The sequence below is a fragment of the Hetaerina americana genome, unplaced genomic scaffold (assembly GCF_022747635.1).
Source record: "Hetaerina americana unplaced genomic scaffold, ioHetAmer1.1.p SCAF_21, whole genome shotgun sequence".
NCBI lineage: Eukaryota > Metazoa > Arthropoda > Insecta > Odonata > Calopterygidae > Hetaerina > Hetaerina americana.
In genome coordinates this window covers 3,113,371-3,128,032 of record NW_027286775.1, presented here as the reverse complement: position 1 = coordinate 3,128,032, position 14,662 = coordinate 3,113,371, and the positions used below count along the sequence as shown (strand labels likewise).

General features: G+C 44.7%; 1 protein-coding gene across 2 annotated transcripts in view; it reads left to right on the top strand.

Annotated features, from left to right (window-relative positions):
- The first annotated feature begins 305 nt into the window (after positions 1-305).
- The window catches only part of LOC139688654 (mucin-4-like), a 188,716-nt gene continuing 174,359 nt past the window's right edge, over positions 306-14,662 (top strand). For both annotated transcript variants that reach the window (XR_011700775.1, XM_071586220.1), the window contains exons 1-2: positions 306-649; positions 1,735-3,204. Coding sequence is in view for 1 of the 2 variants with exons in the window: in XM_071586220.1 (XP_071442321.1) it covers positions 1,829-3,204 (1,376 nt within the window). In the remaining variant the exon portion in view is untranslated. The remainder of the gene's footprint in view (positions 650-1,734; positions 3,205-14,662) is intronic.

Genomic DNA, 14,662 nt, shown 5'->3' with positions numbered 1-14,662 from the left:
GGCAATTAAAAAAATATTTATACTCGACCTGGCCATGATGGTGACGAAAGAAAATGAAATTGAGAATTTTTAAACATAACTAGCAGCCGTTTTTCTATCGATTCATTATAATTTCACAAGAACTACCCTAATAAGCTGAGTAGCATTCATAAAAACTATTTTTAATATTAAATATATATCTTCAAAACTTCCAACGTACTCCTTCCCCCACGCGTTACATTAGTGTTTTGTTAGCTCGACAGATGCATCATGGATCTACGATTCATTGGTTTGGGTTGGAGATTAGTCCGTGAAGGATCTTGGGAGTGTCGGACGGAAACCATATTTTCCCATCATATAGGCGGAAATATTCTGGAGGGAAAGGTAACGTCGTTATATGTTTATTGCGATGTTGCCTTTCCAGGGTTGCAGACGTTTCATTTATTGTGTGTATATTTGCAGACCGTCTAGAGACTTATGTTTTTGTTCCTTTGCGGAGTAAGTGACCAAATTGAGTAGTTTTCGCGCAGGTGTTGAACAGTGCTCGAGATTGCTTTGTTGATGACATTGATACGACTGGTTGTGAGTTGCGTGTAACGTTCAGTGAACAGCGAAGGGATATGAGCTCTTCTGAATTTAGATATTTGCGTCGATGATATACGACATGCAGGTAATATTCTACTGGTATTGTATTTCTGTTGTGAGTAGTCTTAATTATCGTTGATTCATTTAACGAGGATGTGTTCATCCATTAGTGGATGATTAATTATCATATGTAATCCGAGCTTTTGTAATGTGGTTTATTTACGTTCTCAGTAGTTAGCTGAACTGTGTTTTGGGTTATAGAATGAGAATTCATTTTCAATTCGCAAATGCTACAATTTTGTTTGGTTATTAGGAAAGCCTTATGTGGGGAATGAAAGATTTTTGTCTTACATTTAATCATTTTTTGTTAAACACTAATCGTTTCAAATTATTGGAACGCCACCAATGTAGTTTTATGTCGCAGATAATGTTTGGCTTCGTACTACTTGTGAAAGATTAATGCCCTGATTTGTGGTTTGCATTATTGTTTTAGATTTTGATTACTCCTAGCCTCTCAAAAGCAGAAATTTTCAGTTTTCTGCCTTGATGATGGATGATTATAGCCTTGAAAAAGATGATGTCCAGATAATCTCATTTGAAGTATGTTTTAACGTTAGTTCGATATTGATTTACTTTTCATCCATTTTTCATCGGTTGCCTTATTAGAAAAAAGTGCACATCAAATCATTGTAAACATAAAACAGCATTGGAATCCGTTGTCGTGGATATATTATCAATTTAATAATATTTGAAATCCATAAGATGCAGTGTAGTAGTGTTACGGTGTGACATATGTACAGATTTAACACAGCACACGATCAGGAAGAATGCAGATATCGTCAAAATCTAATCGTGGTGAATATTCAAGAAGATTAATATCCTCTTGTCGCGATACTTTTTTGGCATCCATTCTATTTTGTGCAGCTCTTGCATGACAGACGCAAACACTCATACGCAGTGTACGTTAAGTCATGAACGACTCAAGGGATATAATCGTGCCGCATTAGCGTTAGTAATATAGGCATTATATACATTTTTGAAGTTCGAGGAATATTTGGGAGGCAAATGCTGGGTGTATTTATAGAGCGTAGATGTTAACTTACGCTTGGATAAATGTGCGTGCAGACTGTGACGCTGTCATCGTTAATAACTCTTCTTTTATTTTTTCAGTGTAACTTGAAAACTATCAGGATAGCTGCATCAAATTACTTATTACCGCGAGTGATGGTGCTGCCCATTGTCGTCACCCCTACGCGTGCTCGGGATGATGTCCGGGAAGCCTGAGCAACAACCCATTCAAAATGTGGTAGTATACGTGTCGACCGGAGATAATTTCGCCCAATCCTATTCTGTTGGCCAGCAAAATGTGGCTTTTCAGCATCCCCAGAGTGGGGGATTTGCATCAGCGACCCCCCTAACTTGCAAGAAGTCGGGTCTAAAAGCTGAATTCGTGAATGGCAGCCCCAACCCCGGAGGTTTATACACCCCCCCCTCAGTTCAGTCGAATGGTTACCCCGGCACCAGCTTGGCGTACGGCGGGAGCTCGACAGGCATCCTCAAGAATCTCGGGGCAGGTCAGCACATGTGCGGTCACATCGAATCCCTCTCTGCCGGAGAAGACCAGCAGCAAATCTGCAGCTATGCGTCGCCCGCCCACCCCAGGATTTGCGCGGGGACCACCTTCATCGAAAAGGGGGCCAGGGGGGCCCCTACCGGCGCCGACGCGGACGTCATCCAGGGGAATTACGTAGCGGCTGTGACCGTGGATCGGGGGACCGGGGACGTGGGGCCTCGAGGTTTCGTGACCCTCTGCGGTGAGAGTTCGCCCACCACTCCGGGGGCCCTCGTTCCTCCGGGCCCGAGGGCCTCCTCGCGCTGCGACTCTGCCCGCTCCGAAGCCGCTGAGTCCAGCTGCAGTAGTTTGAGCTCCGACGGACAGCAGGAGGCCTCGGCGGCGCCCAATCCGATGATCCAGGGGCCCTCGGGGGCCCACCATCACCCGCCCGTGGTGTGCCGCACCGGGTCGGTCGCTCTGGCGGCCGGGCAGATCCTGCTGCAAGGAGGGCCCCCTCACGGTATCGCGCAATTGACCTCATCCTCCGCCTCCGGACAGGCGGGTCTCCACTTCACGTCTCCGCAGGCGCAGCACCACTCGCAGACGCCTCACCCAGAAGCGGTGCAATCGTACATCGCATGTCCCGGCGGGGGCGTGGTGCTCGGGAACCAAACGGTCGTCCTCAACGGTCAGCAGACCCTCGGAGGGGCTGCTGGCCATCACGCCGGCCAGCAGGCCATCGGGAATCTTGTCCTAACGATGACGGTGCCTCAGTTGGTGCCAACGGGTGCCCTGGCGTCGGGAGGCCAGGTGCTCCAGGCCTTCACCACCGTCGGCTCGCTGGCCTCAACGGGCCCCTTGGCACCACCCACCGTGACCCTAGCGCACGGCGGCGGTGGGTCCATCAACTCGCAGCCGCTCCTCTCCGTGCATCCCTCCATTGCCACCCCCCCGGTGGGAGTGACTGCCCCCGTGGTCGTTAACCCTTCCGTCGCGGAATCCACCACCTCAACTCCCGGCGGAATATCGATCCCCTTCGGTTGGAAGAGGCTGCTCTCCACCAGCGGTTCCATCGTATACGTAAGGTGAGTGCCTCTCTCATGCCCCGGGTCCCTGCGAAATGTGTCCGGCCGGTCACGCACCGGACCTTCCTCTCCCGGAGACGGTTTGCTAATAGGCAGGCACTCTTGGAGATCAGCTGGCCTTGTCTCAGGTTAGCTGGCTCCCTTTTGGTTAGCCACTTCCTCAAATGACTTCCTTTACTTAAGGTGTTTGATGTATCCTTAAAAATTCTTATCTTTAGTAAGTGTTGGCTCTCCGCAAGTGCTCGTAGCAAATTATGATAATCTTTTGAATTCAGATGGCCATGTCTATATCTTTTCATGACGGTACGCTTCCATGGACATTCGGTCGCCGTTCAGTTCTGATTTTGCACTTCGTTTTCATTCCAGCGTAAAAAAATAGGCGATCATTGAAGGTCAAGGGTTCGAGTTGATGACCATCAAGACCGGGGACAATGATGGCTGTGTAATTATTATGAGTCTTACTTAATTACAATTAAGAAGAATTATAGATAGATTTTTGTGACCAAACGTACGCCAATAGCAATTTGGTCGTCGGTTAAATGACAATTCAGTGATAGGCAGTGTTTGAAAAGGCTGCAGCGGTTCATTTATTTGTCATCAAACCGAAAGCCCATTTTTTTGGCCTTGACATCGGATTTTTAAACTTGAAAATAACAAAGACTAGGAAACACCCGAGCTCCGAGTGGAGAAAATCGCACCTAGGCGTCGGTTCGGGCCGCGATCTCAGGATTGGCAGACTGAGACTGCCTGTCGCCTCCAGGGTTGGCTGGAATCAGCTGGATCATGTATTCTCATCAAGTCACCAATATCAGATTACTATGAAAGTAAATGGATCATTTGTGCCCATTTTGGTAATCTGGGAGAATCATTACCCATTCCGAATGTTAATCGTGTTTAATTTGCCGTTGTTAAACTTGCTTTTATGTTCATTTCACCCTCTTATTCGAGTATATTTGTTCGTTCAAATTGAAATAATGTGCTGAGAGTTTCGTTGGAGGAATGCTCACATCTATGGGCGATGTCCGCATCGCATCTCTTTCGGATTGGCGGTAGTTCACCCGTATTCCTTGTAACGTTTGATTTCGTGTCAGAATTTAATCGTCACCCTTGAAGCATCAAAACTGACCTATGTGCGTGTGGTCGAATGAGTTATTCCTGGTGAAATAGGTTATCAGTAACGTGGTCTCAGTTGTGATTTGTGTGAGTAGTAGTCTTCTTTTGGCTGGTTCGCCGTCCCTGAGGCTCCGAATCCTTCTTCTCCCAATGCGATCGCTGTAAGCAATCGTCTGGTCTCTCAATCAGTGCATGCCTTGTGTTATTCTTGAATGGCGTGTTAGCCGAGCCGAGTTAGGACGAGTGACTTAGGCGCAGAAATATTGGCTCATCCAAAATTTATTAATTCCAATTCATAATCGCGGCAACTTCCCTTTTTTTTTTAAGAATAATACACGACATATTTGCAATGTGTATAAATACTCGAAACTTTCTTTTAGCATTCTTATGACTCAGCCTTCAGTGTGAGGCAATCTGGAATTCTTCGTTGGATATGGAAGTTCAGAGACGAAAATTACTCTCGCCAAATTTCTATCATCTGATGTTTCTTCTTTTCCTGAATTCCACGGAATGAGTGTCTATCTGAACGCCACGGTTGACCGTGTACACCCATGCTGCTGCCTACAGCCATTTGTAAAACAGTATATCTTTTGTTTTCCCTCGGGCCACCGAAATCATGATCAATGTTAATCGCCCCCCGCTGCGGAAAAGTCGAATCTAGCGAATAGGAGGTGTGAACACCATGTCTCTGCATTAATAATAATTTGTCACGCAATGTTAATTGGAAATTTCGAGGCTTAATTATTTTGTTTTTCGATTAGAAATTGCTATTTGGAGTACCCATCGGCTGTTAGGGATCCCTCAAATTACTTTCTTTGGTCGCTATCTGACAGCCGCTATTTCCCACTAATTGCTACACGTATTTTAACTATGTGGATTTGGTCAGTTCGGTGACTTGATTAATGGATTCCCACTCCGCCCGGGTTCCTTATTTCGTTGGCATCCCGATCCATACTTGGGGTGCCGTATGTGTCGAGTACTTCCAAGTGGAGTCGAGCAGTCCGGCGGATGGGGCTTGAACGGTGCACCCCTGGGCACTTTTCGATCCGAGTCGGACGCGACGCCGGACTCTGCACCCTTCTTCCTCAATTCCCTGAGAATACTTCCCCTGTCAAATCCCCAAACTATTATCTTTAATGAGTCAAATGACCTCGGCTGTCGGTCGACACACCCCCCCTCCCAAAATGACTAAATATCACAAATATATCCTAGAACTGAAGAGACTGCTCCTCGGATTCCATTTGTTCGACTTGCTCCATATTTACTCGATTCCATTATGCATTTACTCACAGTACCTCGCTATTATATCTGCGCAAATTTATCACCTACGGAGACTACTCGATATTAATTTTCCGTAGCAGATTAAGTTTTGCCCCTTTCAATCCTCTGTTGAATACATTTGCGATTACATAATACTTCGCAATAACCTTTCCCGAGTTGATTATTTTACTCTGCTTTCTGTGAAGCGGACAGTATTTTATCTTACGAACGGATAATGTTTATAGCAGGATATGTCAAGTCAGTCTGTGAGAACATCGTTGTCTTCTTCAAAACTAAGGTAATTTAAAAATATTTATCAAGATACATCGGGAAGAATGATTGATGGACGAACCTCGTGTACTATTTCAGTAATTTCTCTTCACGTATGATATGAAAATAAACTTTGAATTATTTTAGCCCCCCTGGATCGTTATCTTAAGATTTATATGTAACATGTTCGTAAAAGAAAACTGCCTACGTTAAAGTTCCTTTCATTCCAGCTCAACCTTTTATTACCGTTGAGGTACCGACAAAGGCTATACTTCGCCTTGCGTGTAAACTATCCGTGTTTATTGTCGAATTTGAATGTAATCAATTGCTTAAATTATAATGCACCCATTCATTGGGCAAGTTCGGTAGCTGAAATGCATAATTTAAATTGCTGACTCATTTCTCCGTTTGATTTCAATTTCTGGATGACAGTCTCTTGCTGTGCGAGGGCGCGGGTGATACGTGTTTCAGCTTTCGCTTCTTGGTAAACGAACCAGTTTAACTTAACCATGATGCGGTTTACATGTGGATGACAATTTTTTCCAAGGGAAGCACCGGCTTCAACAATAAGCCCAACGGAAACTTTCTGTTCGTCTAAACATTCTTTTCCAGGGGCTCGCAGTTGGGCAGACCAGATATTATATATATATATATATATATATATATATATATATATATATATATATATGTGTGTGTGTGTGTGTGTGTAATGTATATAATATAATATATTATATAATATTATATATTAAATTATATACACACACACACACACACACACATATATATATATATATATATATATATATATATATATATATATATATAACAAATGTTATGCGATTTTCCAGAAGGAAAAGGCTAAGGTAAATATTAAAATAGGAGGGCAAAAACTAGAGCAGGTAGAACAGTTTACGTATCTCGGAAGTGTTTTGGACCAACACGGTCAAAGTAGTAGGGACGTAAGGAGAAGAATTGCGCTAGGCAAAGAGGCTTTCACAAGGAGGAGGGAGTTGATGACAGGGACGTTGAGTAAGGATATTAAGATATCGTTTCCGCACCGTAGCGTAGTACGGTGCGGAAACGTGGTCATTGAAGCAGGAGGATAGACGTAGACTGAAGGCTTTTGAAATGCGGGTGTGGAGAAGATGAAGTGGACCGAAAGGAAAACAAATGAGGAAGTACTTGGTATGGTGGGCGAAGAGAAGGGTTTGTGGGAAGAAGATCCTATGCAGGCAGGAAAAATGGATGAAATTGATAGGCAGTGGGATGTGGATGCTGTAATAGAGGGGAGAATGTTAGGCAAACGAGGGAAGGGAAGGAAAAGGATAGGGATGTTGGACGGGGTGAAGGGAGGAAGGAAGTACTCGGAGATGAAGAGGGACCTCCTGATGTAGACTAGGTTGCTGGATTGTTTTTTGTTAGGAGTCACAAAATTTATTTGGTACTTGTGTCCATCCAATAACCTACCTGAACGGGTAGATTACCTTATTATATATGTACATATATATATATACATATATATATATATATATACACATATATATATATACACACACGCACTCACACACGCACGCGCGCACCAACACACACACACACCCACACGGGCCTACCTTTTAAAGTTGCCGTGTGTCACGTGATGTCACGACGATTTTCACCGGTAGTACACATGTAGTTGTTTTGTTACCTATTACAAACTCGAGTATGCTTTAATCTTTACACTTTTCCCAGAATATTTTTATCGCAAAGCACATTTCTTGTTAAATATCATTCATGGTTATGTTGGTCGTTCATTTAGTCTTTCGCATAAAAGTAGAAAAACAAATCATATTGAGTTCGTATTTTTTTAATTTTCGACATTATTTCGCTTTAGCTTGATGCACTTTTCTCAGCGTTTCTTCATAATATTTAAGCCGTCCAAAATGTTGGATTGCGGATGGTCCCCTGGTATCTGTTTTGGCAATAACGACGTGGATCTCTTTCCGCCCAGCCATTTTTTCAAGTTTGTGCGTAAAAAATGTCACTGGGGACCAAATCTGTTGAATGCGGTTGAGACTTAAATGGTAATTCGAACTTGAATTCGATAATTTTCGTCATAGAAACTGCGCAGTTGTTAACCTGTGCATGATCTTGAGGGAAGATAATTTTTTTCTTTGTCAAATGAGGATGTATTTTCTTGATTTCTTTGCCCGAACAGTGCACTAACGACGCGTAATACAAGCACTCTCAATTTATCATTTGTCCTTTAGCAAGTGATCCCGATGCTTACGATTCCGCGTGCATACCAAAAAACCGTGGCCATCATCACCTGGTCGGCCGATTTCACCGTCTTCGCCTTCTTCGAAGCCGGATTGCCTTTAGAAACCCACTGTTTCGACCGTGATACTTAGTTATGTATCGACGCAAAAACTCACCGGATTTCGATGGAAATGAGCCAAACCAGGCTCCGAATCGACCACACGATTGCGTTTATTCTTCACTGAGAGCACTCACATCGCCCATCTTGCCGAGATTTTTTCACATCCAATTTTTTGTGCAAAATTGAAAACATTGTACTTGTGGCATACTTATGGCCTCAACTATTTCGCGAACTTTGATTCGTCAATCATTCAAAACCATATCGTGGATGTTGTCAGGAGGAAATCACTTCCACTGGACGTCCCGAACGATGTTCACCATCTGCGGAAGTACGGTCACTTATAAACTCATTCACTCAATTGTAAATAGTCTCAAACACAGGAGAAGATGTGGCATGAACTTAATCCAACTCGGCTTTGATCCCTTTCAGTGTAAAGTCTCAGAGGTTTTTCATATGCTCGCAGCAAGAAACAAATGTTTTCCGTTTTTTCTCAAAATAACAGGAGTGTTATGCTTCGATCAACTATGGGAATGAAACCACGTGATGGACATAGCCGAAACTTTAAAAGCAGTCCATTGAGACATGAGTCTTACTGAAAGCAAAACGTTTCCGATAATACGAGCGCTATCTCTTTCTTAGGAATTATTGTGAACGACCCACTTATTTCGTTTGGCTGCAATTATATAAGAAGCATTACGATATCAGTCTTTCCTTAAGGCCGATGGGAAGTAGGCCTAATTTGTGTAACGAAGCTATGAACAAGTTACTGACGACTCATTTTCGTAGAGGGAGGGATTTCGATTTAAATTGCACCAACCAATATTGTAAACTTTGCTTCAGAGTTCTGATTCTCCGTTCCCCGTGATCCTACTCTTCCGATGTTGATTTCTTCGCAACCGCCAACCCATTCGTCTTGTTTCCCTCCCGAGATTCTCCTTCGGCTTTTGTTGCGTAATTCGCCATCAGCCGTTCAATACCGTCGATTGTTCCAGCCAGGGCTCACCCGTCGGCCGGCCATGCCGTCGCCCCGCACCCTGCCGCACGGTGTCGTTATTGCCGGTTTGCGATTCACCCAAGGTTTAGCTCAGTGTTTGCGTCTCGGGGCCTGTGTCTGCACCTCCCCCCCGTGCGCTGCAGTTCGGCTCCTGCGTCGTCGCCTCCGAAAGAGAGGCCGTCAACACACCCCGAGGGGCGCTCGGGCGTCGTCCGCGGTGCACCAACCCATCCGCGCATCATTCATTTGCCTCGTGTCGTTCCTACGAAACTGAAGGTCAGGGCCCCGTGGATTTGCGCGGTCAGTTCAGGCCAACGGGACCCGGTTCGAATATCGGCTCGGCCGCCCTGTCGTGGTGGCGGAAGGCGTGCGCCACCCCCCATTTACGATGTGACCTCTCTTTAGGGGCTGTTTTAGGAATAGTTTTGTCTCCGACAGCCTGGCGAAGTTATTCAGAATCTGAGACCGTTGCGATATTGCGTCAACGTAAATGGCATAAAATGGCTCTTTTAGTAGAATTAGTTTTGTCGGTTTCGGTTATGTGCAGCTTAACTCTGGTATTAAAACTCAACAAATCCCCTACCGATCGTTTTCTAGTCACTAAAAATAATTCGCCATGGTAGCGATGCCAAAAAAATAATACCAATCCAATTTTAAACCTATCATATAACTCTATAAAATTTTTTAACACTTTTACCTTATAAAATAAGTACAACTTAATCAAAACATCTCTTATTTATAAATTTTCATTTCCGTCATAGTAGCAGTGACCACAATTGCTCCCTTGCAAAAACGTGCTATGGAAATACGCGACGCGTATTATTCGGAATGATAGTACCAAATAGTGCAATCGTGTAGCATTGGTAGTACAAAAGGTACCCTGCAGAACCTACGTCCATGGTACGCCTCGAATGTTGTTTCTCTTGTGAATGCAGTGCTCTCGTCAAGGGAGATTGCAGTGCCCTCGTTAAAGAAAATGGGTCGCTGTGCATTTGGCGCCCCTCGGGCTGTGTATTAAATGACGAGTGGCGCCTGGCCTTCACGAGGAGGGAGTGGAGTGGTCGCGGGTCGGTCGATATCCATCGCACTATCCATCCCGAATTGTGCTGCAATCACGGTTGAACGCCAGTTAGAATTTTTATTTTTCAATTGTGGCTATAAAATGTTTTAGACTGTATTGACGGAACGTTTTTTAAAATTTCTATATATTATATATATATATATATATATATATATAGCGTTGGACTACTGACCAGAGGGTCCCGGGTTCGATTCCCGGGACAGGCACTCTGGGTACCTGCAGATCCACCCGAGCTATGTGATTTTTCGGGTACCAGGTCTTCCTGGGAAACCATAACCGGCACAGGGAAAGGAGCTGGCCCCCCTACCCTGATGTGTGAATTTCACCCGCAGTCGGGCTTAGTACTGGGTGAACTCTACCATCACCTACCAAACCTAGGTATACCTATATATGTGTGTGTATACCTATATATGTGTGTATATATATATATATATACATATACTTAAATATTGCTGTCACGTCGTTGTCTTATTTTCCGATAGCATGAAATAAGTGAATTATAAGAATTAGGAAGCAGTTTTCTAAGATAGTGTCAATCTTGTGACTAGTACGTGTCTATGCAATGATGGGAATCGCAATATTGATTACCGCATAGGCAACGGAAGGAGTTTCCTGATCTCCCGCAAAATTTCCACCAGTTTGATGGAAAACCAATCTTTGAACGTTGTCGCGAAAGAATTTTCGTTTTCTTCTAGCCTCAGTTGTGAACATTTCAAGAAAGGGATGTCAAACGCCACACGCAAAGCGATAGGAAAAGAAAGCAGAACCCGTTGGATGCAGGAAATGATTAGGAAGATACCACAAGGAAAGGAAATGGAAAATACAAGCATAGAGATAGGCAGGGTAATGCTCAAAGGGATTAAGATAAAGTAAGATGAGGGGCTAATCAGGCGACGAAACGTGGTTGAAGAAGCAGGGCCAAAATGTGGAGAGTTGGAAAGGGAATGGGTCCGCAGTTCAGGAAATTGAATGTATAGTCAGTTAGTATGAAGATGAATGTGTGTGTATGTATCTGCTATGGGAAAGTGGGAAATTATTGGTGGACCCCGAAAGATTCAGGGAGAAATGGAAATAATACGTTAAGGTAAAAAATATGATAAAGATATTTCCATTAAGTTAATAAAGAAAGTAAATAATATGTTGATGCGGATAACATAGGTCTATCCAGGGTTGCACCCAAAAGTGGTAGGACTGATTTTTTTACAAGAATTTTATTGACCATATACTTACATCGACTTAATAATCTTCAAAGTATGCTCCTTGAGCTGCTACACAGTATAACGTTGCTCCCATTCCCCGTACGCCAGCTGGAAATTTTCTTTGGGGATGCCGTTGATGACCCTCGTCGAAGCCTCTTGAACGGCCTTTATGGAGTCAAAACGTCGTCCCTTGAGCTGTCTTTTCATCAGGGGGAAGAAGAAGAAGTCCGGTGGTGCCAGATCGGGAGAATAGGGCTGGTGTGGCAACGTGGCAGCGCCGTATTTGGCCAGCAGCTGTCTGACGACGAGCGCGCCATGGCACGGCGCGTTGTCATGATGAAGCACCCAGCAGTTGCGGCAGCGACGGCCGGTCGGACTCTTTTCACGCGTTTTCGGAGGCGGGTGAGCACCTGCACGTAAAAGTTCGCATTCACAGTCTCCCCTGGTGGGACAAACTCCTTGTGAACCACTCCATGACGGTCGAAAAACACAATCAACATCGTTTTGATTTTTGATTTGCTCATGCGAGCCTTTTTTGGACGTGGGGACGCGGAAGTGTGCCATTCCGCGGATTGTATTTTCGTTTCGTTCGGGGTCATATTGAAAAACCCATGTTTCATCGCCAGTTATCACATTGTCCAAACAATTTTCATCAGGGTGCAAATTGGCTAACACTTCTTCGGAAATGCGCACACGCGTTGCCTGTTGGTCGAAACTCAGAATTTTCGGCACCATCTTGGCGCACACCTTGCGCATGGCCAAATCCTGTGAAATAATGCGTTGGACGTTGGATGCAGACAGACCCAACTGGTCTGCAATTTCTTCACTGGTTAAGCGTCGGTCTGTGTTCTGCAGTGTCCTCACTCTGTCCACATTCGTGTCGGTTCTTGCCGTCGACGGCCGTCCGGAGCGATGGTCACCTTCAACGAGCTCCCTACCCTCTTTAAACAACTTGTGCCTCTCAAATACTGTGGAACGGCTTAAGGCAGTGTCCCCATAAGCCTGCTTGATCATATCGAGGGTCTCAGTTGCCGTCTTCCCGAGTTTCACACAAAACTTCACGGAATAACGTTGCTCTAAATTCAGATTCATTTTGTTTTTCGACGCGGACAAAAAACTTGCTTCACTAAAAACGGTGTCCTCACTCAACGACAGCCAGCAGCCGACTGAGGTTGGTGTCGGTCTGTTGCTAAGAGCCCCCTCCACCTTACCCTGCCAGGCAGACCCCCCTCCACCGCTCCGTTCGCGCCAGAGAAAATCAGTCCTACCACTTTTGGGTGCGACCCTGTACATACTTGATTGAGGGGTAAAAGAGGCATTAAGGAAATGAAATCGAATAAATCAGTGAGGACAGGTGATGGCCCCGAGGGACTTAATTCTTAGTGAAAATGTGGGAGGGTTAGGGGGTTTTTATGGGCTGATTCGTAGCATTTGTGAGGGGAAGGGGGAATAGGGTTCGAAGACCTCGTCAGTTTAGTGTAAGTGCCCATGGACGAAGGCATTGTGGAGGAAATGAATGAAGAAAGACAGTGTGCTTAATTGGAGAAGGGTTGGCTTAGGTGTCACGGTATGTCCTTTTAGGCGATGGCGGAAGTGTAACGGTGGCTGGCTAGGCTGTGCCAAACCTCCATTCATCGGTAGAGTGCGATTAATAGTTTATAACTAGCAAAAAGCAGTCGATTAAGTCGAAGAGGACTCGATTCGGGCAATGTGGTATTTCTCAGCGGGCAAGCACTAGGATGCTGACTGACGAGCGCGGGCGATGTCCTCAGGAGAAAACCTTTTAAAAATTCGAAGCTGTTCTACATTCTCCCCACCAGAACTTAATGAGAAACAGTTGGTGTCACAAGGAAAGAAAGTGTGTGCGATTCCCCCCCGCCTTAGGGCTCCGATCAAAATCATACTAAACTTTGGGAATACGAATGCGACCGTGAATCTTGGGGAAACTACTAGGTGATAACGTAAAGTTTTAATTATTACTAAAAATAATCGAGATAGCAACTTAATATTAATTTTTTATTGTTTTCTGCATAGGCACCACATTAGTTATACTGTTCATTGGTGTGGTTAATTCGCCGTCCCTGCAATGTTTTTTTTTGAGTTCTGGGAATAGGAAAGAGTCCCTTGGGATGCGTTTGGGAGAATAGGGTGGAAGGGACAACCTCTCCAAAGAGCAGCCACGGCATCGCCTGGATTCCTCAGCCGCACCTCTAGATGAGTGAGCGGGTGCATTGTGGGCGAGGAGACGGGTGTCTTTTGTGATCATACCGCACCGGTTCTTTTTTAGAGCATCATCATAGTTTGTTCAGCATTGTGCAGTGATTGGCACCACTGATGCTCTGCCCCCTCTCCGGGTAGTCTGTTAAGGTGACTCCACGGCAGACCCAAACAACAGACAGTATGACCTTTCCTTCAATCTTATCCACCTTCTTGGAGGGATGCTAGTTTCTGTGCTTCCTTTCCTTGCTTGTCTCTTTTGTCCCAGAGTCATATTGATAGATCCAAGCGGGCATTCATTGTTACCAGGCGACCAAAAAATCCTCTTCGTCTCGCTTCAAAAGAGTCAACATTTCCCTGGACCAGTGCTGTGTTTGCTTCTGAAAAGGAGTTTGTAGTCGTGGAATGAAACCCGGCGTCATGGTATGTATGGTACTTGCAGTTCGTCGTGAATAATTTTCCTCATATTGCCGCAGTTAAGATCAGTCTCATTCAAGATCATTTGGCTGGCTGCTCTTTACTAGGGGATAAGATCAAGTCCTCCACTTTTTTCACTCCTGGGCGTCATCGTTCCTGAGTGATGGTCTTCCACTTCTGGGATCGTCTGGTAGGGACTTGTGACCAGTTGGATCCGTGAACAGCAATCATTTCATCGTGGATTTGTCGGGCGGAGTAACCTTTCAAGTGATGGGACGTCACCCATGCAATCACAATTTTAGCCTCTTTATCTTTTCCATAATGCGTGTTACTTGCATCTACGACTTCCTGAAACAAAACCAACATTATTTGCTATAATTTGTAACGTCATGTGTATAAGGATCAATTAGTATGGAGAGTAAATTTTAACCAGATATCTCAGTTATATATTGGGGATAATTATAACTCAACGATACCCCCACGAATCGCCTAAAATCTGAAGATTGGATAGAGTTTTGACGGCAGAGACCTGGTTCTGAAAGTCGTATCCG